The following is a 23,887-nucleotide window of genomic DNA, read 5'->3' as shown; positions in this document are numbered from 1 at the left end:
TGGCAAACGACCAGATTATTTTGGCTTGATTTAAGTGAAAGCACTCAAGTAGTACTTGATGATAGCATACCTTGTGCTGCAAGAGCTCCATAGCAATTAAAACCTTCTGAATTTTAAAAGCAATTTCTAGAAGTCAACAGAAATTGATGTATTTGCTTTTCAATTAATCCCAATGCTCTATTTATTTGGAAATACTTTTGATACTATGTTTTTGAAGCTCTATCAAAACGCTAGAGTGCCATGGGGCTGACAGTAAGATTAATCAGGCTAAATTTCATGAACAACAGAAAGAACGAACCGTTATATCGATCTATAGATTAAAAGTTTCCATTTTTCATGTGACTGCATATCCCTATCCGATTTTCCCAGTGAGTAACTAAATGGTCACGTAGTTTTCAAGCCTCATTTATTTTTATTATTTTTTAATTTAATAGTAGGCAACGCCTGAGTTGTCGCGGATCCACTCCAATTGGTTGGTGACACGAGTGAAGCCAGATGGCAGACCAGCACTGCAGCCGTTACCAGAAACCCAAGAGGTGACACCCACCAATTTGCCACCATCATGGAGCACCAATGGGCCGCCAGAGTCCCCGCTGCAGGTAGATTTACCGCCGGGCGTGGCAACACACAGAATACCATCGGGCTGGGGGCCATAGGTTTGGGAGCACTGATTGTTGCTGATGATCTGCAGATCCACGCATTGCAGCCAATCGGGTTGGGAGCCGCCATCAGAGGTAATACCCCAGCCACAGGCAACAGCCCACCAGCCATCGTACATGTTATAGCGGTCGTTGAAACTGGGCAGCTCCACCTTGTTGACCATTGACCAGAAATCGACATGGGGAGTGTGGATCAGAGCGATATCATTACCATTGTTGTGTGGCCAGTTGTGGTTCTGTCTAAACTCCCCGCTGCCCACGGTGTGGGTGAACTGGGCGTTGGTACGCCACGTTGCACCATAGTATATGGTCACAGAGCTGGCGCCGTTGGTGCAGTGAGCAGCTGTCAGCACCCAGTCGTGAGCAATGATGGAGCCACCACACCACCAGCCATTGAAGCTCAAGCCAACGGTGTAGGGGGCCTTGCCCTCATATGCGGGGTAGCCATTGGTAATGCGACCCTCGATCTTGGCCGACATAGGTAGATCCTTGGGATGGACCTGCTCTACTGTTTCCGCGGCAACGGCAGCGACTGCCAAAGCAAGTACTATGAAAGCCTTCATGCTTAACACACAATTGGTGTCTTTCGACCGCAATGAAGCGTATTTTATATGGGTTTTCTATCATATCAATTGTACTTCAAAAGATATCAGACACTCATTCAAATTGAATATATATTAATTTATTTCAACGCTCGAAAAGAAATGCAGATAACAAGTTTTCTGAGTTGCCAACGCATTGTGCGCTGATCAAAGTTTCGCAAGCCCATAACCTTTATTTGCCCCGACAACATCTCAATATTACCTATATACAAATAATATATAGGGGCCACAGGTTATTCCATTTCTAGGTTAGAAGAAACCACTCCACTACCTTATATTATATCTAAAGCAGTTTTGCATATCATTCATCAGAATAGTACATTTATAAATTGCAAAACAATAATTAATTATATGACACCTAGGTAATTATTTTATACACTTTTTTAACATTTTATAATATTCAGTACGTTTTGACAAACGCACGTTAATGTTCAATACATTTTTGTATTTTCGTAACGTATTTCAATTTTAAATTTACCCGGTATTGTGAGACGACCTCTATTGGAAATGACATTAGGCATTCAATCGAAGCAAAGCAACTTTGAATCGATATACATCGATTAGAAATCGAGCAAATGAAAAGGTATGTTAATAACTGAGAAAAACAGCTGTAAACTCTAAAGCTGAAGCAGTCACAACATTCGAAATTGCTGCTACTTAATTATTTTATTAATAATAATAAATTATCTGGAATGCAAACATAAGTATAAGATCCCAAATAAAATTAAATTTCGCACATTGTTCTTAACATCACATTATATGTTAAGCTATGTTTCCCTGCTATGTTAAATAACATACATAGTTGCTTCATTTTCAGCTTCCACCTAACAATCAAAAAAGGGAAAAAGTAAATATCAACACCAAGCGATAAAAACGCTGGAAAAAATCTTGAAACTCATCAGCATGTTATAGATTGAATAATGGAAAATATTGTGCACAAATTTGCAACGATTAGTTTTCAACCACAAGAGGTTGTCTTAACAGAGAATCGGTAAGTTCACCGAAGCAAAAGAAGCAAAAAGCAACATTAAAAGTAAACGGAGACAACATAATTTTTTAGCGCTGCACCGAATTCCAAATTTTCTTGGAGTCCTAAATCAGCGGCTGTCACAAACACAGCGGATGAGATGCTGGACTCGGAAAGCCCAGATACGGACCACTCGGATGAGGTGGACTCGCAGCTTAGCCGCGGCGAGGATAACGATGAAAGCGATAGCTATAGCAGCAGCTACCGCAATGGTCGTCGCGGCGGAGTTGCCCGACGGCGAATGCCCACTCGCGTCTCAAAAGACAATTTTAATCGGGTGTGCAGCACCATTATGCGTACAGAAGTGAAGAAGAAACGTAATGAGGTGCAAACAAATGAACAGATGCTGCGCAGCATTGAGAAGATCTACACGAGCAAGCGTATGAAGAAATTTACGCCTACAAGTCTGGAGACTATATTCGAGGAGCCCAGCGATGAAAATGCCGCCGATGCTGAAGACGATAGCGAGGAATGCGCCATTACCAGCCAAGTGCGGGTAGTTAAGTTCGGTTCTCGCAAGTTGCGACGGGCCATCTCCTTTAACGATGGCCTCACAAAGAACAAGAATCTTATCAAGAAACGCCGCTTGAAGGTTAAGAAAACGTTCGGCAAACGTTTTGCACTTAAAAAGATCTCAATGGCCGAATTCCACGATCGACTCAATAAAAGTTTGGACAGCGCCATGTCTGATACTGGCGACGATGTACCAACTAGCAGCAGTATGGATGTAAAGTCAACAGTTAGTACATTCATGGACGATATGCAACTAGCGAGACATACGCCGACATTTGAATAGATAGGGGGAGTCGTCGGATGGTCTTTAAGAAGATGCTTTGATGAACAGAATGAAACAAGCTAAAATTTAAATACATTAACAGATTCAGGAGAGATGTCAAATGAAGTAATTCGCATCATCGTAATAAATGCGAATATAAAATAGCGGGATCTTTGTCAATTGTACTGTTTATCAATTCAGCTAAGTCTTATGTAAGATTTTGTTGATTTAATGTTTACATAGTAAGTGCAGTTGAGCATTAAAACATAATTTAATTTAATTTAATTTAAACATCATTTGCATTGAACAGCTGAAACTATTTATATTCTATGTTAATGTATGGTCTTAAATATATGTATGTAAGCCTGAATTCAATTCGAAATTTGATTTAGCAATGAATAGAATTGTACCAATTTATAATGTATTAATAGTATCTATTACTTGTCTTAAGCTCAACTAGGAACTGCATGCGCAATGCTAAAATGAATTTTCACTGCCGTAAAAGCAACAAATTAATAAAGCAAAAAATAATTTAATTTAAACGATCATAAAGTGTAAAGAGAAATGAATTGTAATCACTGACATTATCCAAATGATAAATAGTTCGATCGTGGTGCTAAATTAAATAACGGCAAATGCATTAGCAAGTGCAATAAAATTCAGGTGCTTATTATTATTCAGCAAACACACATACATATGTACTTGCATATCCACATACATATGTATGTACATTCATATACAATATGCAAGAGCGGTACTCATAATTCCGATTATGCATTAAATATCGACGGATGAAACTCAAAACGAAGTAAAGAAACAAATCAAGAAAAGCAAAGTAAACTTTTAATACAACGCACCGAGTATTCAATACTCTGGGTTCATCATCCAAGCGTATTTAAAAAAAAAAAAAAAAAAAATCAAAGGACATACATATTTTGTAGCATTAGTATTTACAAGAATAATAATATTATTATTATATTGATGAAAAATCAATAACAATAAAATTAATATTTGTCTATAAACAAAACAACAAGTATTTATTAAAGCATGTGGGCCGATTCCCCTCGTACGCTTATTATTCCACGAAACTAAATAAAAAGCACAGCTAGCAAGCGCTAGCCGCAAAAAAAAAGTCTTCCAAAACGAGGGGCGCAAAGATTTGCATAATCGACGCCGCTGCTTTTATTTTGTGTGGCTGTTGCTGTTATTACTGTTGTTATAATTGCTCCAATGCAGTCGCCGCTGATTGTTGTATTTTGTTGTTGGTAGCCTCATTACATTTGAACATATCACCGATCCGCGAGACGATTTGATTTATTTGCTTCGCTTGGCAGGCAAAGTGAGCCGCATTTCCTAAATCGACAAAAACAATAATGCCAGCCCGCAAACCAAGAAATACTTTCAACACCAAATTAAAGTTATTTCAACGAATTAATTTAATTATAAAATTATATGTATGCAACACGTTAGCAGTAGTTGTAAAAGAAGGGATGGGGTGCTCAGATATTTTTGATTTCCTGCTATCAAAAATTCTTCAGTTTCATTCACATGCATGCAATGCTGTTAATTTGCCTATAACTGCGCTGTACCCTGGCAATAACCTTGGCTTAAGTGAAGAGGAGAAAAGACAACCAGCCGACTTGGTGGCACAGTGGGCAACCCACACTGCAAAATGTACGGGTTGTGAGTTCGCGAATTTTGCATGTGAGTAAACACGATGCAGCCCACTGTTTGGAGCCAAATAAACATGTAATCGGTGCTTCTACAGTATAAGGGGCATGTCAAAGCGCTGAGCGGGGTAAATAAGGCAAAAGACAAATGTATCGTGTAATGTTTTTTGTTTCACTTACCTTTTGCCGTCAACAATAACAATAACAACATGCGCTATGTTTGTGAATGAAAGCATTTTACCGCATGCTGCGCATTTCACAGCCTACACACACACGAACTTACACACACGCGTGATGTAACTAGTAACTAGAGTTACAGCTATGTATGTATATGTATGCATATTCACTTTTCAAACTGTAAATGGTAATAACAACAACACAGCGAGCAACGGGCAGATATGACCGTCGACGATGCTTGTCCAGATTTGGCTTGCGCACGCACAACACGAAAAACGCACACTATAGTAGGAGCCGGCGCCAAAGGGCGAATGACAAATGTCAAAAGAAATACGATGTAAACATAATAAAAGCGCAAGCGTAACACACAGGTCGCAAGAGAATAAGGGAAAGAGAGCAGACAGAGTGATACCAAGAGAGTGTAAGTGAGAGACAAAATAGTGCAAGGAGAGCGTGAATGCAAAAATGGTATATTGAAGCGAATGCGATTGGCAGCGACGCCGCTGTCGCAGCCGCTCTCGACGTCCAATGAATGCATCAAAGTAGACGAAAAAATTAAAGCAAAGAAAAGAGTTTATAAAAATGTTTGCAACATGCGCGCGCCACCACAGTTGTTAGCGAGACGCTGATCGACAACGAGAGTCCAAGACCAAGGAGAGTATCAAGGCAGTAAAATTTACGCGCCCGTCGTAACGGCTTTTCAAAAACTAAACGGGAAACCATTTCAGGAAGACTCTTTGTGTATGTGCGTATGCGTGCACTCACGCATGTGTGTGTACAGCTTAATTAAATTTCAATTAAATATTAAATGCGTGCGCCAGCAGTAAGCAGCAAGAAAAAGCAAAGCAAATGGTTTTACAGTCGGCAAGTGTTTCAATTATTGCGACATTGACAGCACAACGCCTGTTTCTGTTGCTGGTCACCTGGATGACCTGGCGCCGCTGCATCCATGTGGCTGTTGCACTAGACTGGCAACAGGTTAAGCCCATGTATTTAGTGTCCATGTATCCGGGACCATTTGGCATGCCAAAGTGGCAAACGCCATCAATCGCCTCTTTATCCGCCGAACTAGATGCGGAAATGAGCGCTAGCAATGACGATAGCCGCATCAGCGACAGCTCAACAGGCTCTGCGGACATTTCAGCGGAGCCAGAGCCCCTGGTTTTAAATTTGGAAACAACACCATTGATGGACAGCATGTTACCAGACGGTGCTATGGCGATGGATCGTATCTTTGGCGGCGATGTGGGCAATCCACATTGTTTTCCCTATCAAGTAGGCATGCTGCTGCAGCGTCCAAAGGGTCTCTATTGGTGCGGCGGCTCGCTAATCTCGGAGCAGCATGTGCTAACAGCTGCACACTGTGTGGACATGTAGGCCAAGATAAATTAGCAGCCATGTTTATGTTTAGCTAAGCTGCGCCTTCTGCTCCCGTTTACAGGGCCAAACGCGCGCTGGTTTTTCTGGGAGCAAATGAGATTAAGAATGCTAAGGAGTCGGGACAGGTGCGTCTCATGGTGCCGAGCAGCAATTTTCATATCTATCCCACCTGGAATCCGAAACGCTTGAAAGATGACATAGCAATAGTGCGTCTGCCACATGCTGTTAGCTTTAACGGTAAACTATTCCTTATCTTATTAAAGCATCTGAAACTAAACCTTTTTGTTTTATCAGAGCGCATCCATCCCATACAGTTGCCAAAACGGCACTACGAGTATCGCAGCTTTAAAAACAAGCTTGGTATTGCGTCCGGTTGGGGACGTTATGCTACAGGTGTGCATGCCATAAGCAATGTGCTGCGCTATGTCCAACTGCAGATAGTCGATGATCGCACCTGTAAGCGTAATTTTCCATTGTCCTTTCGCGGCACAAACATATGCACCAGTGGACGCAATGCCAAATCTACTTGCAATGGTGATTCTGGTGGCCCACTTGTGCTACAGCGTCGTCATTCAAAGAAACGTGTTCTGGTTGGCATCACCTCGTTTGGCAGTATATATGGTTGCGATCGTGGCTATCCGGCTGCCTTCACGAAGGTGGCCTCATACCTAGACTGGATTAGCGACGAGACAGGCGTGCATTCGCACCAGGATACCACTGAAGCTATTTTCTTTGATCAGTATGTCAAGAAATATGCCAAGCAGCAACACAAACATGAACATCAGATGGTGGACGATGTACCCGACGAACTGGACATCCATCACCCATTGTCCGACGAAGATACGTCGGAGAATCTTAGCATACGGCCACATTCCAAACAGAAATCAGAATTCGATTTTTATTTCTTGTAGCTGCCAAGTAAAATAAACCTTTATTTTAAGCAAACAGCATTAATAACCATGATTAACCACGCCAGTGTTGTTCTCGATCCAATCTAAATACGATGTGATCCGCGTAAACACTCCTGGCCAGCCAATCTCACAACCAAAAACAATGCCGAAGGAGGTAGCACCTATCAAGGTGTTACTGCCATCCGCCAGGACTAAAGGACCACCGGAGTCGCCGTTACAGGTGGATGTGCCGCCAGTGGTCTTGATACAGATTACGTTACTGGTCAGAATACCTCCGTACCAGGGTGAGCAGCCCGAGTTCTTCATGATTGGCACATTAATGTACTGTAGAATGTCAGTGGCACCACTTGCACCTTAAAAAGGAGATATTAATTAGTGGTGATACTATTAACTGTACCATTTACACCACCTACTATCACTGATCTTGCCCCAGCCGGAAGCGATCGCCTGCTCACCGACGTAAGCATTGTACGACTCCTGTTTGACGGGCAGTTGAGCGGGTTGAATATACTCATTGAGCTCAATAGGCACGGGCAGCTTTATGACCGATATATCGTGGGTTAGGGTGGATGCATCCCATCCCTCATGCACAGTGACGTATTTGGTTGGCACAAAGATAATCTGCTGACCTTGTTCTAGTTTGTTAGTACGATTCCAGGCGCCCAGATAGACATCTACACCCGTGGTCAAGCTGTCCGTGCAATGAGCCGCAGTAATCACATGACGATCACTAATTAAAGAGCCACCACACCAGGCTGCGCCCCCTTCAAGGTAGAGCATTAGTCCAACCTGGTACGGAAACTGACTTCTGCCAGCTGTATCACCCCTGGTAATGCGTCCAGCATGCACATTAGGGCGATGAATTGTTAATTTGGGATCAATGTCGACGGATATGAGGGATTGCCAGTCCACGGCCGTGGCACCGATTACAACGGATAGGGCCAGCACCGATGCGTAAACGTATTTCATATTTGCCAACTGAGCTCACAAACCATTGGGTATAATCTTATATAGCCACATAATGGCCAAACAGTTAACTAATCGGCTTCACACAGTATCGCTTATCAGTCTTGGAAGAACCTATTTACGATGATTGCTGAAATTGCTACTGATCCATAAATAACTAATAGTGGCTATAAAAAGTGCTACGTAATTGATAACGTTAGCTAACTTGCTTTTACATTTGATTTTTAAATATTATTTCCTAATAATAGCCAGAAAATCCAAAATATTCAAGATTATTCATGCGACAATGTAAGTTTTTATTCTAAGCACGCTTTCAAATTTAAATGCCCTTGTTAACGACACCGGAGTTTTGTTCGATCCAGTCCAAGTAGGAGGTGACGCGTGTGAACACACCTGGCCAGCCAACCTCGCAACCAAGAGCAATGCCAAAGGAAGTGGCGCCAATTAGGGTGTTGCTGCCGTCATTCAATACCAAAGGACCGCCGGAATCGCCGTTGCAGGTGGAAGTGCCGCCAGTGGTCTTAATGCAAATGTTCGTTGAGCTCACGGCACCAACGTACCACGGTGAACAGCCTGAGTTGTTCATTATGGGGACAGTAATATACTGCAAAATGTCAGTGGCCCCAGTTGCCTCTGAAAAAATTTAGCACCATAAGCTGAGTACTTCGACAGAAATCTAATTTAGAGCTTACGATCGGTAGTCTTCCCCCAGCCAGAGGCAATAGCCTGTTCGCCAGCATATGTGCTGTACTGGCCACTCTTGACGGGCAGCTTAGCTGGTTGAATATATTCGTTGAATATAATTTCCACGGGCAGCTTGATGAGAGAGATATCATTGGTGAGGGTGGACGGGTCCCACTCCTCATGCACAATCACGGATTTAGTCTGCACAAAGATAATCTGTTGACCCTCTTCCTTCTTATTGGTTCGATCCCATGCGCCCAGGTAGACATCCACGCCGGTGGTTAGAGAGTCTGTGCAGTGAGCAGCCGTAAGAATATATCGTTCGCTGATCACAGTGCCTCCACACCAGGCAGCGCCTCCTTCGACGTAGAGCAGGAGTCCCGCCTGATAAGGGAATTGATTACGTCCAGCAGTCTCGCCCCTGGTGATGCGCCCGGCTGGTGAATCGTGACGACGAATCATGGGCACATTGGCATCAACGTCCAATGACTTGAGGGACTTCCAGTCCACGGCGTTGGCGCCGACAACGGCAACAAGAAGCAAAATCGAAGCACACGCGAATTTCATGATGAAAACAACTGAAGAAACTTGATCAAGTCGACGATCTTTTATAGCAAATAAAGCTAAGCGACTGCATCATATATCTTAAGCTATCGCATATTCCTAATCATTTGATTTACAATGAAATACTGATTGTGGCTATTTCTAGTTCCGATGTCTTGATTATTGGCGTGTGCTATTTAATAAACCTATACCTGGGAAATTCCTTGAAAAGAACATTCTTATTATTATTTCTTTATCTATTTTCTATATACCTTGATTTAATCCTTATTATTTGGTTTGAGCTAAAAGTAAATGAACTCAGCTTAATTATTCAACCGATTTATTATACCCTGAACCCATTGAAAATGGGAAATCAGGGTATAATGGTTTTGTTAAAAGTATGTAACAGGCAGAAGGAGGCGTGGCAGACCCCACAAAGTATATATATTCTTGATCAGGACGACAAGCTGAGTCGATTTGGCCCTGTCCGTCTGTCTGTCCGTCCGTCCGTCCGTCCGTCCGTCCGTCCGTCCGTCCGTCCGTCCGTATGTATGAACGCGTCGATTTCAGAAGATATAAGAGCTAGAGACTTCAACTTTTTTTTAAAATGTCCGTATATATCACGCGCAGATCGAGTTTATCACTAAAAAACGATAACTCATTCCGATATTTTTTTATCGATAAAAAACCTTATCGAAGATCACTTAAATAATTATATCTCCTACATCTTTCAAGCTAGAGTCTCCAAATTTAAAATGTATATTAAGATGAATTTTATACAATTTCGGTTTTTGTTAAAATTTACCCCCCACACCTAAATTCACCCCCTCACCATCATCTTTGTAAAAGTCGTATATCAAATACTAGAGACTTGAGCTTCGGTATACACATACATTTTAACATTATGATTACGTTCTGAAAGTTTCATTACGATCGTACGTCTAGAAATTAAATTATTCAACAAATAAGTTTTCATTATATTGCCAACACTGCAGCGCAACCCAAGCGCAATCGCCTGTATATGTGAGTGTGTGTATGCGTGTGTTTGTTTGTATGCGTGTGTGTGTGCGTGTATTTGTATGTATGCGTGTGTGTGTGTGTGTGTGCGTGTGTGTTTGCTAATAATTTTTGAAATATCAGTTGCTTGTAGGGTTCAGGGGATCTCGTAGTCGAGCAGTCTCGACTAGAGCTTTCTTACTTGTTTTTTGTCTATCTTTTTTTGGCCGAATTACTTAAGTAAATAAAATAAAAATTAATAAATGACGCACAACTAATTAGAGCCGAATCAAAATTAATATCAGTCAGAAATTTGTGATTCCATTAATATGTCTAAATCGAGTGTAGCAAATTAGAATACAAAATTGAAACAAAAGTAATTTATTTATCTCCATTCACAAACCAAATTATTCTCAGACTTTGCCCAGATAACATATGATATCTAATTATTCCATTTCAAATACTCTACTAATTAACACCTACCTATGGAAATTTAAAGAGACACAGACAGTCGATAGTCGATAGAGGCATTCATATATTTTAGCATGTACTTCCTTACACCTCAACAAAATTAGCATTTAATAAAGAGGTTTAGGTTTTTGTCGCGTAGCTTATGAAATTATAAGTATTATAAACACTCATAAAAATAATAATAGTATCAATTTTCTAGGCATAGCAAAGAATTAACACGGAAACTGATTTTGATTTTGATTTAAATAATATTCATTTGTTTAATTGAAGGTTAAATTAATCTAAATACCCTGACACACCTTAATGAATTTAATGTGACTTTTGAATGCTCTGTAAAAAAGATAAAGGGATGTATAAAACAATTTAGAAACATGATTAGTGCTGATTACTAAATACCCAAATATGTGCATCAACAATATTAGTTTTTTGTCCAAATATTAGAAATATAGAATAGAGGAGCAGAGTTGCACAGCCTATATATATATGTATATACAAATATGTGCATCAACAATATTAGTTTTTTGTCCAAATATTAGAAATATAGAATACAGAATAGAGGAGCAGAGTTGCACATATATATACATATTTAATTGAGTTTCCTGCTTACTATTACTGACCCTGTATCGTCCTACAAACCAAAACCAGCCCAATTCAAGCAAATTATATTTCAATATTTAAAATTTACCAATATCAAATGGCATTTAAAGCAAAAGCAAATAGCCACCATTGCAAATTAGTATCATATTTTGTATCTCGTTTCGCCATTTAGATCTCAAGTTTAAGCTCGAATCTATTCAAGTGCGTGTGGCTATGAACACATTTGAGAACGCGATCGCAGCACAAGCTAAAAGTTATTGTCCTTGAGGTTTTACGCAAACGGTGCCAATTAAACACTTAATGCGCGAGTATAGCACGTGAATTAAAACATAAAAAAATAAATAAATAAAACGAAAAAGAAAACCGACATTTTTTTGTAAAAATAAAGTTAAAAGAAAACTAAAACTTGATTTAACTAGTGTTTATGCTGTGCTTTTAACTACTTTCGCACTTGTAACACAAAACAAATAGGTGTTCCTACACATGCATGAATTTTAGATACCCTAGGTGCATTAAATATTCGGTAGAATGAGTTTCTGCCAACTTCGAGCTTGGTTTCACCTATACTGCGCTCATTCGTTTGGGATAACAGGCTTGGAGGGAGTCACATAATTAGTGCAGAAAATACAGTTGGAAGCTATCACTAATTATACAAGCTTCGAACTAAACAATACTGAGACTTGGGGGCAGGCGCAAAATCAGTTTACTTATACATATGTAAATATAATAAATAAAAACAACATATGTATATGAATATCAAGTAGGTGGTTTTTGGCGGTATTTTGAGTGGACGCTGCATGTGAGTCAGTCAGACTATGGCAGCTGCGGTGATTGGGGGTTAATCCCCCAATCTTAAATATGAATGGACACTATGACGCTTTAGAGTTTGTTGGTCTTCGCTTATGTTAATTGAGAATACTTGGTGGCATTGTTTATGGATGATTCAGACCCAGCTGGGGGAGCGTTTCGTTATAAATATGTCGATATCTATATATAGTATATATGTATTATCAAAGTAATGGCAACCAGCTGATCAAGATCATATAATGCTTAGGCTTTATAAGACCGGTTTCGCAGCTGGACGGCGAGAACAGCTGTTCAGCTTTCGCTACCGGGGCATTGCCAATTCTCTTGGCTGTTATTCTTGACGACAGGTGAGGCCAACGAAGCTAACGTTGTTCGGCTCGAATCGTGGCTGATATATAAAAACGCCATCCGGTGCGCGTGCTCAGTTCAGTTGCAGAACATTAACGGAAACGCGCGCGTGCGCTCTCGAGTTCGTGTCGTTAGCTATATATTTTTTTAACGGATTGCGCCTTTTTCCGTGAATTTTTTATCGTAGCGAATACGTAGAGCTTACAATTCACAAGCCACAAGCACAAGTGACACAGTTAACGGCGAAGCTCAGCGAACATGGAAGGTCAAGCGAAACAAGTATACTTCATCAATGAAGCATATAATCACGAAGAGCCACCATATGGAGCCGGTGGAGGCGGTGGAGCAATCGCAGCAGATAATCAACCGCGGCGTCGCAGCGGTGGTAACAAGGAGCTCCAATTGGATTTATCGGATAAAAAAAACAAAGAGCAGCCAGCAATTGCAACCCCCGCCATGGATTTCGATGATCTCCTGCCATTGATTGGAGAATTTGGAAGATATCAGAAGATTTTATTCGTGTGCATGATTCCCTTCTCGTTCTTCGTGGCCTTTGTGTATTTCTCACAAATCTTTATGACACTCATACCGGAGCAGCACTGGTGCCATGTACCTGAGTTGGATGCACTCGATGTGGAGGCAAGGTGAGCTTCGCGATTATAAAAACTTTGAGTACTCTGAGAACTGTGAATCATTTCGGGCCAAATACATCTGGCTGCGGCCAGTTTCTCTTGGCAAGCTGGCTAACTGGTTAGCTAAAGACATTTAAAAACTGCTACTAGACCATGCACTTGTAGTTTAGAATGTTGTTTTTGCACTCTCAATTCAAAGCGTATTATTTTAATACTTCGTGTAATTTTATGCTGATGTTGTCAGTTTTATGTAAGGCTTATTGTCATGTTGGTGGCTTCATTATTTAAGAAACTTCAATAAATTTGAACGTTTTTAATATGTGCTCTCTCTTATAACTGTTTTCAAGAATCTCAAAAACTATGACCTTGGTAATATGCTTATAACTTGCTAAGACAAAATGGTTTTATATTTGGACTTGTTTTCAAGTTTTTGCATGTTCAAAATTTAAATCGAATGCTGGAAATGTTGTCGAAAATATCTATTATATTTGAGACTCTGCGGGCCCTATGATAATTTTTCAATCATCCGGAAGTAATTTATTTATTTATTATGTTTTTTTTATCTTTTTTTATTATTACTGCTTAGCAAAACTTTTACAAAATCGCTCAATGCCTTTAAAAACCATTTGATTGACAAAACCTTGACTGCGACAGGGCGGTATCAGAATGAAGTAATTAGAACTTAATTTAATTTCTGTTATATATTTAAGCGCTGTTTTTATATTAACCAACTCACAATAACTTGCTTGGAGCGCCTAATAATGATCGATCTAAGCAAATTTCAAATTAAACACGAAAACGAAATAAATTCGAGTGTTCTGATCAAAGTCTAATTACTGCGGCTTAGAATGACGTCTAACCTTGCAAAACGATTGTAAGTTTTTTAAATTTTAGTTTTAAATCAACACAGCTACAAAAAATCTTATGAGGCAGAGTATCAGGGGAGCATTGCTCAAAGCTGAGGCAAATTCAAACAGTGGCAGAGGCAGTTAGATAAGCAGCCAGTCAACCAGCTAGCTAGCCAGCCAGGTAAGCCAGGCCATAATTAGCAGCGCATGTTGCGACTGCGCAGTTGCAGCGCAGTTGACGCACAAGTGAAATAATCGTGGTAACAACGACAACAGCAAATGAATATGAGCAACTAACTAACTAATGTTGTGTGTCGATACCAAACACGAGCTACAAATTTTCCAATGAGAGAAACGCTAACGCCAACACCGAAACTCGAATACCCTCAAAATGGGTATAAACTAGATTATATATTGGCGCCTGCGAGGAAAAACAGGAAATAAAGAAAAACATATATTTATGTACATATTTAATACAATCTACATGGCCAGATACTATGTCGGCATGATATTTAAAACTTTATGATTCTTGCTATATGATTCTTAATTTATATTTGAATATATCACTAGTTGTACTACAATTTCTCTCTCTACCTCTCTCTTTATACTTTTCTGTTTCTCCTTTCCTCTATCCCTCTATAACTAATCGTATATTTCATCGTTATCAATATATCACTAGCGTCACAATTATTCCAAATTTTAAAACCTAACCAACAGTAGCAAAAGAAAATCGTAGTAGTACTTACGGCTATGAATAATGGTTAATTATGCGATTGTGTCTTATAACCAGTTTTATACTAATATGAATAAGAAGTATGAAAATGCTCAAAATACAAATATAAGTATATTATATAAAAGTATAAATATTTAAGACCCACAGGAGCCTAAATTAGAGATATATTTTGTATAGTTTCTTACTGAAATTGAGCTCAAGCGTTCAATTCTACTGTGCCCCACAGCCAAAGTATTTGCATGAAATATAAAGACGATGTTAAGTGAATTGTTGATCATATAAATAAATAAACTGTCAAAATGTTTGTTAATTAGAGTGTGAGATACAACCGTCCGTCTGTCCGTATGAACGCAATTTATTTGCGTGCTAGAGGCTTGAAACTTGGTATATATACTCGGACTGACCTCTTAAGGCGAAACAGCTGTGGCGGATATACATATGTCCGCCTACAGGAGCGTGGTAAACCGCAAAAGTTTATATCTCCAAGGTATGAGAGCTAGAAGCTTCAAATTTGGATTGTTAAGTTACTCAATCGATGCTTAAAAAGTAATGCTTACGCCTCTTGAGGGGCGTGGCATATCGAAAAATACCCTGTAATTTTCTCATTTTTTGAGCGTAAGCATCCAAATTTTGCTGTTAGGCTACCGTTAGCTTGTTCTATGAACTGGCCAAAAATGAAGTGCCTACGCCCAAGTAGGCGCGTAGCAAATCGAGAAAACTGAATTCTTAACAGTATTAGAGCAAAACTTAGCTACTATTCTTGCTGATGGGATGTGAATGAGTATTCCGCAGTCGGTAGCGCCTGACTGCAACTTTCTTGTTATATTTAAAGATTAATACGAATTTATAGATAATACTCAAGAGTAGAGAGAGAATAAAGTAAGATTAATAATTCAAATACTGTGCCGTCATAAGGCATTTAAAACCTCTCACAATCCTCGCCTAGCTCTACCTCGCCAAGTCATCAATCTTACCTGACTATAATTTTAGACATATGTATGTACATATGTATTTACATGATTGAATCGTCAAACAATTTTGTCAAGATCACAAAATAATTATGCTATCCAAGCTCTCAGCTCTCAGCTGTCAAATAGACAATGCGTCGCTGACCCTGGGGGGTTCATGACCGTCGACGTTCGTTACTCGAAACTTAACTAACCCAATTGCAACACCTTTTATTCACACTTTATTCACAGATTGGCCCTGTCGATTCCCATGGTGAATGGGGAGTACAACAATTGTTATATGTACGATGTCAACTATACGGAACTCATGGCCCAGGGCAAAATTATGGCTGATCCGAACTGGCCACGTGTCAAATGTCGCAATGGCTGGTCATATAATTTTACGGAAATACCCTACTCCACGGTGGCTACTGAACAGAATTGGGTCTGCGATGATTCTGCGTTACCCACCTATGCGCAATCCATTTTCTTTCTGGGTGCCATTGTCGGGGGCTTGCTCTTTGGCTGGATAGCGGATCGGTTTGGCCGTATTCCAGCTCTTATTTGTTGTAATCTGATGGGGTTACTTGCGGGCGTCGCAACTGCATTTGTTAAAAACTTTTGGCAATTTGCCACAATGCGTTTCTTTGTGGGATTTGCATTCGATAATTGCTTTACCATGATGTACATACTAGGTAAGTAAAAGTTTGTCTCTCTGCTCGATATATATATATATATATATATATATATATATATATATATATATATTTTCAATATGATTTTTGCTTTTCTTTTCGCAGTGCTCGAGTATGTGGGCCCCAAATACCGTACTTTTGTTGCCAATATGTCCATTGCCATATTCTTTACAGGCGCCGCCTGTTTACTGCCCTGGATTGCATATTTTGTCGCCAATTGGAAGCTGTTGACCATCATTACCTCAGTTCCTTTGTTGTTGGTGGTGTTTACGCCTCTCATTGTGCCCGAATCGGCGCGTTGGCTTGTCTCCCAAGGCGAGGTAGACAAAGCCATTTCTATACTGCGTCAGCTGGAACGTCGCAATGGTCGTCAGGTTTCGAAACAAACGTATCAGAACTTTAAGGACAGCTGCCAGCGGATGCGGGACCAGGAGCAGGAACAGAATGCTAGTTACTCTGTACTGGATCTCTTCAAATCTCCACGCCTGCGACGTACCACTTTGCTGCTTATTGTCATCTGGATGGCTATATCGTTGGTCTTTGATGGTCATGTACGTAATGTCGGCTCTCTTGGTCTGGACATCTTCTTCACCTTTACTGTGGCCAGTTTTACCGAGCTACCTGCAGATACTTTACTTACTGTTACACTAGATCGCTTCGGACGACGTTGGTTAGCTTGTGGCTCGATGGTTGCCAGTGGCATCTTCAGTCTTCTGGCTACACTAGCACCGGTAGGCGTATATTCCGCCACGTTGGCTATAATGGGTCGTTTCTTTGTGAACATTAGTTATAATATTGGACTGCAGTATGCAGCTGAGATATTACCCACTGTGGTGCGTGCTCAGGGCGTTGCCTTTATACACATCATGGGCTATGTGGCCAGCATTATAGCACCGTTTGTTGTATATTTAGCCAACATATCGCCTGCACTGCCGCTTATCATATTGGGTCTCTTGGGCATAGCGGGTGGCTTGCTGGCGCTGCTGCTGCCGGAGACATTGCATCACCAATTGCCACAGACACTGAGCGATGGCGAGGAGTTTGGACGTGGTCAGAGCATTTGGGATTTTCCCTGTTTAGCCAAGCAGCTAGACGATGAGGATAAATGCAATACTGATGTGGAGGAGGTGCGTTCGCCGGCCTTTGTGCGTGGCACTCAAACAGGCGCCTCGCTAACTGCATCTACACGCGGTGAGCTGCGCTCGAGCATTTTACGGCGTTCGATTCAATCGCGTAACTCCACCAAACTTTGAACATTCAACATGTATTTTTAAAGTATTTTTCATAGTCCAATTAAACTAAGTATGTTTTTGTGATATTAATTCTAAGTAACTGCATTGCCTTTGGCCTAATAAAAAATTCTAGCCATTAACATTTGAATTACGAATACCGAAAGTGATAGTTATCGATAATTTATACCGCCACCTGTTGTAGAATGTGTCTGCTTATTTTAGCCGTAGATCTTAGTGCACAATTTGTGACGCCAGCTGGCGCTCTCTATTTACTTTTTAAATTGGAATAAGATTTATAGTAGTTGGAAATAATAGATATTGCATTACAAACAATTAAATGCCGCCTATTTATTTGTTTTATCAGTATCCCACTTACCAAGAAATTCCAATGCAAATATTCGACTAAATTACAGGTGAAAACCGCTCCAATTTGTTCGGTATAAGAAGCCATGCGCTGCCAATTTGAGCGGCAGTTAACAATGTCAACAGCAGTTTACCTGGTATTCCTCCTGGGGCTAGCTTTCAGAGGAGGATATGGATATGCCAACAACAGTAATCATAGACTGCTGGCTGTGCTCAATGCATCATCTTCTACGGTAGATTTGGTACTGCAAATCAATGTGCTGGAAGGCAAAAGGAGTCCAGCGACCACGGAGATTACGCCGCCAATGAGCTTGAAGGACATTATTCGCGCTGAAATTAATGGGGATTGGGAGCGCGGACATTTTGTGTTACAACTAGCCAGTCAAACACGCACGGTGCAGCTAAAGCAAGCCATTTACGAAGCCCTGTGGCAAGAATTGCAGCAGATGAGGCAAATCTATGATCCTCTCAAGGTACTGGATCTGTATGGCCAGCTTACACAACAGCCGCAGATGCCTTCAGCGTTACTGGTGCAGGTCTACCAGGAGTTTGTTGACCGCAGCGCTCATTTACTGGCAGCTCCCTTTCACACGGACAGCCGCAGCGCAAGATTTCCAAAAGTCGACTCCTTGCTTCAGCGACTTACCCTAAGCACCCTGGATTACTTACGCGATATATTGGAAGAAGTATTTAATCTGGTATTGGCGCTTGAGTCGTCTCTCAGTGTAGTGCAACGTCTTGGTAACTTTACTGGCAGCGTCACGCAATTGGCATTAGCCAATCTTCAGCTGCTGCAGCGCACGGAGCTGAAATCGAATGTGGATGCACAAGCAGCAGTACATGATAATCTTCGTCAGTTGCTGGAGCTGCCAACTTTTGAACAGGAAGTTGGTCGAAACTTGCGTGAAGAGGTGTATGAGCAATTGCCCTTAGATGAGAAAATCCTCTACACTGCACAGAAGATTTGCCTCCGCAATATGACAAATCACAATTCCTACATCTACGAGTGCCCGCAGACCTATTTGATCTGCACCAATGAACGGGATCCGAAAAAGGCATCTTATTATGTGCAGCGAGGAAATGGAGGTGCAAATAATACACTGCAGTTTGCGTTCTATAGTTCCTATTGGCGCAATCGTTATATCCTAATGGAGCCAAGCAACCACTCTACTGGAGACTATATTACGAAGAACGTTTACAGTCGCGATTCTATTTTTTGGTGGCAAGTGGTGCAGCTCGCAGGTGGTGGTGTAGCCCTCTATGATGCAGCCACAGCTGGTTCAATACTTTGTGGAGGTGATCCTAAGCATTGGGACGGCGAAGAGCGACATGTTTATACACGTAGCAGCCTGGAACTTGAAAACTATCGCAGGGAATGCATCTGGAAGGTCGAAGATTGCAGCGATGTGACAAAATAGTCACCGAAATTATACAGAAATATAATTACATACATCAAAGCACTTATATTTAACCATTTTTACTAAAAGATATACTTTATATGGAATAGTTCGACGATATATGTATATATATATATTAAGACTAAGGTTCAGATATGTCTTAATGCCCTACACTCAATAGGCATAGCAAAAACATGAATAACGCATTTCTAAGCAAATTCACAAACAACTAACTAACGCTTTAGGTTTATGATCAAGCTAATTTATTATTATGATTATTGTCGTTGATCGAAAGGCACAAGAATTTTTAACCTAACGATACTCACTACTTTTGCATGAAATCCCATGGTATACAGACAATACCATCGGTTAACACCGAATAGTAATGGGAAATATGTAGCTTGATGTGCACGAAATGCTGAGGCTGGCACAGACGTAGATCACGTAACGCAGTTATCATCTTATCTGGAGTTACGGCATCGTCCTTAGTTAATGATTGTAATTTCAGTCGTGTGATCGACTCCTCAATGAGCTGTTGCTCGATGTGTTTATCCGTTTCGTATTTGGCCATGCGTTCACGTGCAAGCTTCATATTTTGACTTATAAAATCTACGAGTATGGTCCCGGGGCATGTGGCGGGAGTGATGAACTGACCCGTCGGACTAACCATTAATGGACCCGCTTCAGATTCGACAACAATTGTAAATTCTTTCAACGTTTGCGGCCAATTTTTCGGATACAATTGTTTGCTTAAATAATCGTTGAGGGACGTCGTGACTTTCATAAGGTGGTTGGCATATCCACGTGCCTGTTGCTTTGGCATAAATTTACGTCGTCCAATCTGTATATTGCGCAGAACCTGGGAGAGAGTCTGCTCATAGACTGGTACTACATTTAAATAGGCATCATGTTGCGGAATGTTTTTAATAAAGTCAATCCAATTGTTTTGCACATCACCAGTGAACAGCATTACATGACCCTCTAAGCTGATGCCTGTAAACGGAGCAAAGACTACAACACGATTTCGCAATGTCTCCAGAACTGTTCCATGGGTTTGAGTGAGGCGTTGCAACGATTTGAGACAGCCCCGGTAATGCTCTATATTCCAGCCACATTCATAGCGAGCATCGCGCAGTTGCAAGTCTCTGACTAGCACGTTTTTAAGTTTATCGATTTCCGCTTCCATTGCAGATGTTTCTTTAGCCCTTTGTCTTGCCTTGGCAGCATTTTCCTCCATCCAAATGGAGAGGACTGGACGTGCGCTGGTTGCTTCCTATAAAATAAGAGCATTAGCTTTTATAAAGCCGCTAATATAGATATTTACATTACGAAACTGTGTTTCAAAAGCAGAAAAGTCCGTGCTGTAGTAATAATCGTAGCTGGGTCTGTTCGCCAAGCTCTGCTGTGGTTTTGCTGGCGGCATGGATTTGACGCTCTTTATGTAATCCGTTGATAGATTGCAGGACTCAAGCAGATCTTCTATAAATTTTTTGGGGTCACGTGTGCTGCGATCCATGCGTATCTGAACCAGCTTAAACATATCACGCTTTTCAGTAGCCGCACTCTCCCTCACATAGAATTTTAAAACTTCGGCTTCATCATTGCGATAGCTCTGCTGGTACAGCGCCTCCAGATGAGCGCTGAGCAGCTTTAATGAATTCTCGTTGGTCTGCCTCTGGTCAGGATGCTGGCCAAATAAATCCGGGTGAACAGCAAAATAAAATGGGCGTAAGGCCGTTGTAAGCTCGCTATTCAGATGCCTTCGGATCAATCCAACATTTTGTATGGCCTGCGCCTGCAAGTTGGAATGGAGGATGATTTTGACCATTTCACCACTAAGACGCAATGTCGCTGCCATTATGTAAGCTCTAGAGGAGCTCAGTGCACCACATTACGGCTGCCACACACATACGCAGCATACGATCATACGTCTGCTTATTATTTACTAATAGACTTGATTTATAAGTAAAAATTACGTTTTTTGCCAGTCAGCTGTTGACGTTTTGTATTTGTATACGTGAGAAAAGCAAGAATTGTTGTTGCACTTTTGTGTGCTCGTACATTGCCAGCGAAAAAATACCAACAATTACTAGTCAGTTGGATGACGCAAATTGATATTTTAAATATTTTTATAGCTAAATTTGTTATATCGAAATTTTTTAGTCCGCAGTATTTATTTAAGTATAAGAATAAAATGTACATGCTAAAAGATGTATACATACTTATTTCAGTATTCCTGCCACAGAGGTGGCAACGCTGGGAGATCAGCGTAGCCAGAATTTTAAAAAAGTAAAGACATTTTAATAGTATCTACGAATCTGTTTGTTAAATTTAATATTCACAATGTCCACATACTATTTTGTTATAGTTGGGCACAATGACAATCCCATATTCGAAAAAGAGTTTAGCACAATTAACAAAGAGCAGCGCGTAAATACATTAAGTCAATAATGTTCAAGAGCGTCTTATTCCACACTAATTGTATTGCAGAAGGAGGATCACAGGCATCTTAACCAGTTTATAGCTCATGCTGCATTAGATTTGGTAGATGAGCACAAATGGAAAACAGCCAATATGCAATTGAAAAGCATAGATCGTTTTAATCAATGGTTTGTGTCCGCTTTTATTACAGCGTCGCAGATACGCTTCATCATTGTGCACGACAATAAAAACGATGAGGGCATCAAAAACTTCTTTAATGAAATGTACGATACGTATATAAAGCATTCGATGAACGCCTTCTATAAAATCAACACGCCCATTAAATCTCTGATGTTTGATAAGAAATCGGATATCTTTGGTCGCAAGTATTTGTTATCGTAATATAATAATTGTTTAAATTGAATTAATAGCATTAGTAATAAAAATTTAATTAACACAATCCATTCTATAACACAAAAAAGTTTGGCTCACAGAATTTTATTGTTAAAAAAGTTAAATGAGAAAAAAATGCCAAAGCATGGGACATACTTCGACACAAATATTGCATTAATAATGCATAATATACATTCGTAACTCTTTTCGTTCAATTTTATTTAGGAAAGCAGTCTGACACAAAACAAATTTAAACCTTTAGTGGATTTCTAGAATCTTCATTTCATATCAAATCTAAAACGATTTAACGCTTTACAATTTTTAAAATAATCTACGTGTGTGTGGTTGAATGTACGAGGTATGGAACGATTTTTAATTGAAGCGACAATAGCAAACGGAACTCTAGTGAATTAATCTCTTGGTTGATGCTTAATGCTTTTTGTTCTTTCCATGGCGCTCATATTTAGTTTTGGAAGAGTGCCACAAGATGAGTGGAATGGCCAAAGAAGGCAGCGTCATAATGGCAAAGGCCACCCAATCAAAGAAATGGGAAGAGAAGCGTTTGTTGTACTCATTCAGATTTACAATACCACCCTCTCCAGGTTCTGAGCTAATTGCCAATTGGAGCTGCAAGTGAAATTGTGTTAGGTAAGTAGTGAGAGAATCTATATACAGAAATATTACCGTCTCAGCCTCCTCAATGGGCTTGTAGGAAACCTCCGCTGCTGTGAAGTTGAAATAGCCAAAAGCCTTGGGACGCACTACCAGGACATGAGTAAAATTTGTTTGCGGTGCAATGCGTTCCACATTAGCTGATGGTTGGCCCCCGACCACCTCAAAGGCATCGGGATGGAAGCCGTTGTCCACTAATTGGACATTTGTAGCAGCCCCATTGCCCACATTAAAAATTGTGTACCGTACTAACAGATCGCTCTTCTCGACGAGATATTTGTTAAGGATCTGCTTTGAGACCAGCAGCCGAGCACGTGTCTCATCCTCGGAGACACAAACGCCGAGTACAGCAAGCAAGGCGCAAAATGTTATCGTTTTTTTGAACATGCTATAATATACAATATTTCGGAACGTTTCACTTTTTGTTGACGTGGAAGGTTCGATGAAAGCGGCGTCGCTTGTGTAATTATTTGGTTTATTAACACAATGATAGCAAGTATTTGCCAGCCACTAGAATACTATAATATTATATTTATTTCTTGTCAACTTACACTAAATGTAGTTATTTAATGCTGCAGGTATGTGTGTTAAACTAAATTCAGCCTAATAATAAAGACCGCTACTTTCTCGTGGCTGCTTCGTGACGTGTAAAGTGTCGGCTGTCAAACTTCGTACGAATACACTTCGCATCGATACTACAGGCATCGATAACGATATCACGTCGGCAGTCAACAGTGCCACAGCCCAGCTGTTTGGCTCCAAAACAATAACAAACGAAATTATGTTTACGTGTTGATTATCTATTATTTACAATTAATTTTGTAATACTTAAACTTTTATTTAATACTTTCAATATGCCCTATATATATACAAAGAAAAAACCAACTTTTAGGACACACAAGGCGGTGGGGGTGGATCATAGTGCCGGCACCTGTGGTTGC

The 23,887-nt window shown here is 40.4% G+C and overlaps 10 protein-coding genes across 10 annotated transcripts; 5 read left to right on the top strand and 5 right to left on the bottom strand.

The window, feature by feature from the left end:
* Positions 1 to 389: 389 nt before the first annotated feature.
* On the bottom strand, positions 390 to 1,255 carry LOC108652528 (serine protease 1). The gene has a single exon (XM_018102736.3). It carries the CDS (start codon positions 1,220 to 1,222, stop codon positions 428 to 430), a length of 795 nt encoding a protein of 264 aa, XP_017958225.1. The 5' UTR covers positions 1,223 to 1,255; the 3' UTR covers positions 390 to 427.
* Positions 1,256 to 2,028: 773 nt separating this feature from the next.
* Positions 2,029 to 3,605, top strand: tant (tantalus). Its single transcript, XM_030388494.2, has 2 exons — positions 2,029 to 2,252; positions 2,322 to 3,605. The coding sequence occupies exons 1-2, from the start codon at positions 2,182 to 2,184 to the stop codon at positions 3,082 to 3,084; spliced, it is 834 nt and encodes a 277-aa protein (XP_030244354.1). The 5' UTR covers positions 2,029 to 2,181; the 3' UTR covers positions 3,085 to 3,605.
* Positions 3,606 to 5,045: 1,440 nt separating this feature from the next.
* Positions 5,046 to 7,235, top strand: LOC108650346 (brachyurin). Its single transcript, XM_018099462.3, has 3 exons — positions 5,046 to 6,283; positions 6,352 to 6,527; positions 6,585 to 7,235. The coding sequence occupies exons 1-3, from the start codon at positions 5,760 to 5,762 to the stop codon at positions 7,199 to 7,201; spliced, it is 1,317 nt and encodes a 438-aa protein (XP_017954951.2). The 5' UTR covers positions 5,046 to 5,759; the 3' UTR covers positions 7,202 to 7,235.
* On the bottom strand, positions 7,186 to 8,395 carry LOC108658868 (brachyurin). The gene is made up of 2 exons (XM_018111516.3): positions 7,615 to 8,395; positions 7,186 to 7,554 (listed from the first exon to the last, which is right to left on the bottom strand). The coding sequence occupies exons 1-2, from the start codon at positions 8,168 to 8,170 to the stop codon at positions 7,241 to 7,243; spliced, it is 870 nt and encodes a 289-aa protein (XP_017967005.1). The 5' UTR covers positions 8,171 to 8,395; the 3' UTR covers positions 7,186 to 7,240.
* Positions 8,396 to 8,439: 44 nt separating this feature from the next.
* On the bottom strand, positions 8,440 to 9,448 carry LOC108650568 (brachyurin). Its single transcript, XM_018099755.3, has 2 exons — positions 8,860 to 9,448; positions 8,440 to 8,800 (listed from the first exon to the last, which is right to left on the bottom strand). Exons 1-2 carry the CDS (start codon positions 9,416 to 9,418, stop codon positions 8,487 to 8,489), a joined length of 873 nt encoding a protein of 290 aa, XP_017955244.1. The 5' UTR covers positions 9,419 to 9,448; the 3' UTR covers positions 8,440 to 8,486.
* A 2,959-nt stretch (positions 9,449 to 12,407) lies between these two features.
* On the top strand, positions 12,408 to 18,038 carry LOC108650345 (organic cation transporter protein). The gene is made up of 3 exons (XM_030388491.2): positions 12,408 to 13,257; positions 16,026 to 16,468; positions 16,574 to 18,038. The coding sequence occupies exons 1-3, from the start codon at positions 12,872 to 12,874 to the stop codon at positions 17,719 to 17,721; spliced, it is 1,977 nt and encodes a 658-aa protein (XP_030244351.1). The 5' UTR covers positions 12,408 to 12,871; the 3' UTR covers positions 17,722 to 18,038.
* On the top strand, positions 18,008 to 20,460 carry LOC108650557 (uncharacterized). Its single transcript, XM_018099743.3, has one exon. The coding sequence runs from the start codon at positions 18,150 to 18,152 to the stop codon at positions 19,479 to 19,481; it is 1,332 nt and encodes a 443-aa protein (XP_017955232.3). The 5' UTR covers positions 18,008 to 18,149; the 3' UTR covers positions 19,482 to 20,460.
* Positions 19,701 to 21,525, bottom strand: LOC108650555 (T-cell activation inhibitor, mitochondrial). Its single transcript, XM_018099740.3, has 2 exons — positions 20,785 to 21,525; positions 19,701 to 20,733 (listed from the first exon to the last, which is right to left on the bottom strand). Exons 1-2 carry the CDS (start codon positions 21,316 to 21,318, stop codon positions 19,786 to 19,788), a joined length of 1,482 nt encoding a protein of 493 aa, XP_017955229.1. The 5' UTR covers positions 21,319 to 21,525; the 3' UTR covers positions 19,701 to 19,785.
* Positions 21,526 to 21,711: 186 nt separating this feature from the next.
* On the top strand, positions 21,712 to 23,166 carry Trs20 (trafficking protein particle complex subunit 2). The gene is made up of 2 exons (XM_030388497.2): positions 21,712 to 21,890; positions 21,951 to 23,166. The coding sequence occupies exons 1-2, from the start codon at positions 21,804 to 21,806 to the stop codon at positions 22,281 to 22,283; spliced, it is 420 nt and encodes a 139-aa protein (XP_030244357.1). The 5' UTR covers positions 21,712 to 21,803; the 3' UTR covers positions 22,284 to 23,166.
* On the bottom strand, positions 22,524 to 23,653 carry SsRbeta (signal sequence receptor beta). Its single transcript, XM_030388496.2, has 3 exons — positions 23,498 to 23,653; positions 22,959 to 23,334; positions 22,524 to 22,901 (listed from the first exon to the last, which is right to left on the bottom strand). The coding sequence occupies exons 2-3, from the start codon at positions 23,331 to 23,333 to the stop codon at positions 22,704 to 22,706; spliced, it is 573 nt and encodes a 190-aa protein (XP_030244356.1). The 5' UTR covers position 23,334; positions 23,498 to 23,653; the 3' UTR covers positions 22,524 to 22,703.
* Positions 23,654 to 23,887: the final 234 nt, after the last annotated feature.

Source organism: Drosophila navojoa, chromosome 4 (assembly GCF_054131105.1).
Source record: "Drosophila navojoa isolate 15081-1374.11 chromosome 4, UAZ_NAV_1.0, whole genome shotgun sequence".
NCBI lineage: Eukaryota > Metazoa > Arthropoda > Insecta > Diptera > Drosophilidae > Drosophila > Drosophila navojoa.
This window is presented reverse-complemented; position numbering and strand designations above follow the sequence as displayed.

Excerpts from the sequence above, each read along its gene's own strand:
- LOC108652528 (XM_018102736.3), bottom strand. The coding sequence starts at position 1,222 with ATGAAGGCTTTCATAGTACTTGCTTTGGCAGTCGCTGCCGTTGCCGCG.
- tant (XM_030388494.2), top strand. The coding sequence starts at position 2,182 with ATGGAAAATATTGTGCACAAATTTGCAACGATTAGTTTTCAACCACAA. Across the intron at positions 2,253-2,321 it reads GTTGTCTTAACAGAGAATCG|CGCTGCACCGAATTCCAAAT; the intron begins GTAAGTTCACCG and ends ATAATTTTTTAG.
- LOC108650346 (XM_018099462.3), top strand. The coding sequence starts at position 5,760 with ATGGTTTTACAGTCGGCAAGTGTTTCAATTATTGCGACATTGACAGCA. Across the intron at positions 6,284-6,351 it reads GCTGCACACTGTGTGGACAT|GGCCAAACGCGCGCTGGTTT; the intron begins GTAGGCCAAGAT and ends TCCCGTTTACAG. Across the intron at positions 6,528-6,584 it reads ACATGCTGTTAGCTTTAACG|AGCGCATCCATCCCATACAG; the intron begins GTAAACTATTCC and ends TTGTTTTATCAG.
- LOC108658868 (XM_018111516.3), bottom strand. The coding sequence starts at position 8,170 with ATGAAATACGTTTACGCATCGGTGCTGGCCCTATCCGTTGTAATCGGT. Across the intron at positions 7,555-7,614 it reads CTGGGGCAAGATCAGTGATA|GTGCAAGTGGTGCCACTGAC; the intron begins GTAGGTGGTGTA and ends CTCCTTTTTAAG.
- LOC108650568 (XM_018099755.3), bottom strand. The coding sequence starts at position 9,418 with ATGAAATTCGCGTGTGCTTCGATTTTGCTTCTTGTTGCCGTTGTCGGC. Across the intron at positions 8,801-8,859 it reads CTGGGGGAAGACTACCGATC|AGGCAACTGGGGCCACTGAC; the intron begins GTAAGCTCTAAA and ends AAATTTTTTCAG.
- LOC108650345 (XM_030388491.2), top strand. The coding sequence starts at position 12,872 with ATGGAAGGTCAAGCGAAACAAGTATACTTCATCAATGAAGCATATAAT. Across the intron at positions 13,258-16,025 it reads GCACTCGATGTGGAGGCAAG|ATTGGCCCTGTCGATTCCCA; the intron begins GTGAGCTTCGCG and ends CTTTATTCACAG. Across the intron at positions 16,469-16,573 it reads TACCATGATGTACATACTAG|TGCTCGAGTATGTGGGCCCC; the intron begins GTAAGTAAAAGT and ends TTCTTTTCGCAG.
- LOC108650557 (XM_018099743.3), top strand. The coding sequence starts at position 18,150 with ATGCGCTGCCAATTTGAGCGGCAGTTAACAATGTCAACAGCAGTTTAC.
- LOC108650555 (XM_018099740.3), bottom strand. The coding sequence starts at position 21,318 with ATGGCAGCGACATTGCGTCTTAGTGGTGAAATGGTCAAAATCATCCTC. Across the intron at positions 20,734-20,784 it reads TTGAAACACAGTTTCGTAAT|GAAGCAACCAGCGCACGTCC; the intron begins GTAAATATCTAT and ends CTTATTTTATAG.
- Trs20 (XM_030388497.2), top strand. The coding sequence starts at position 21,804 with ATGTCCACATACTATTTTGTTATAGTTGGGCACAATGACAATCCCATA. Across the intron at positions 21,891-21,950 it reads CAATTAACAAAGAGCAGCGC|AAGGAGGATCACAGGCATCT; the intron begins GTAAATACATTA and ends ATTGTATTGCAG.
- SsRbeta (XM_030388496.2), bottom strand. The coding sequence starts at position 23,333 with ATGTTCAAAAAAACGATAACATTTTGCGCCTTGCTTGCTGTACTCGGC. Across the intron at positions 22,902-22,958 it reads CCATTGAGGAGGCTGAGACG|CTCCAATTGGCAATTAGCTC; the intron begins GTAATATTTCTG and ends TTTCACTTGCAG.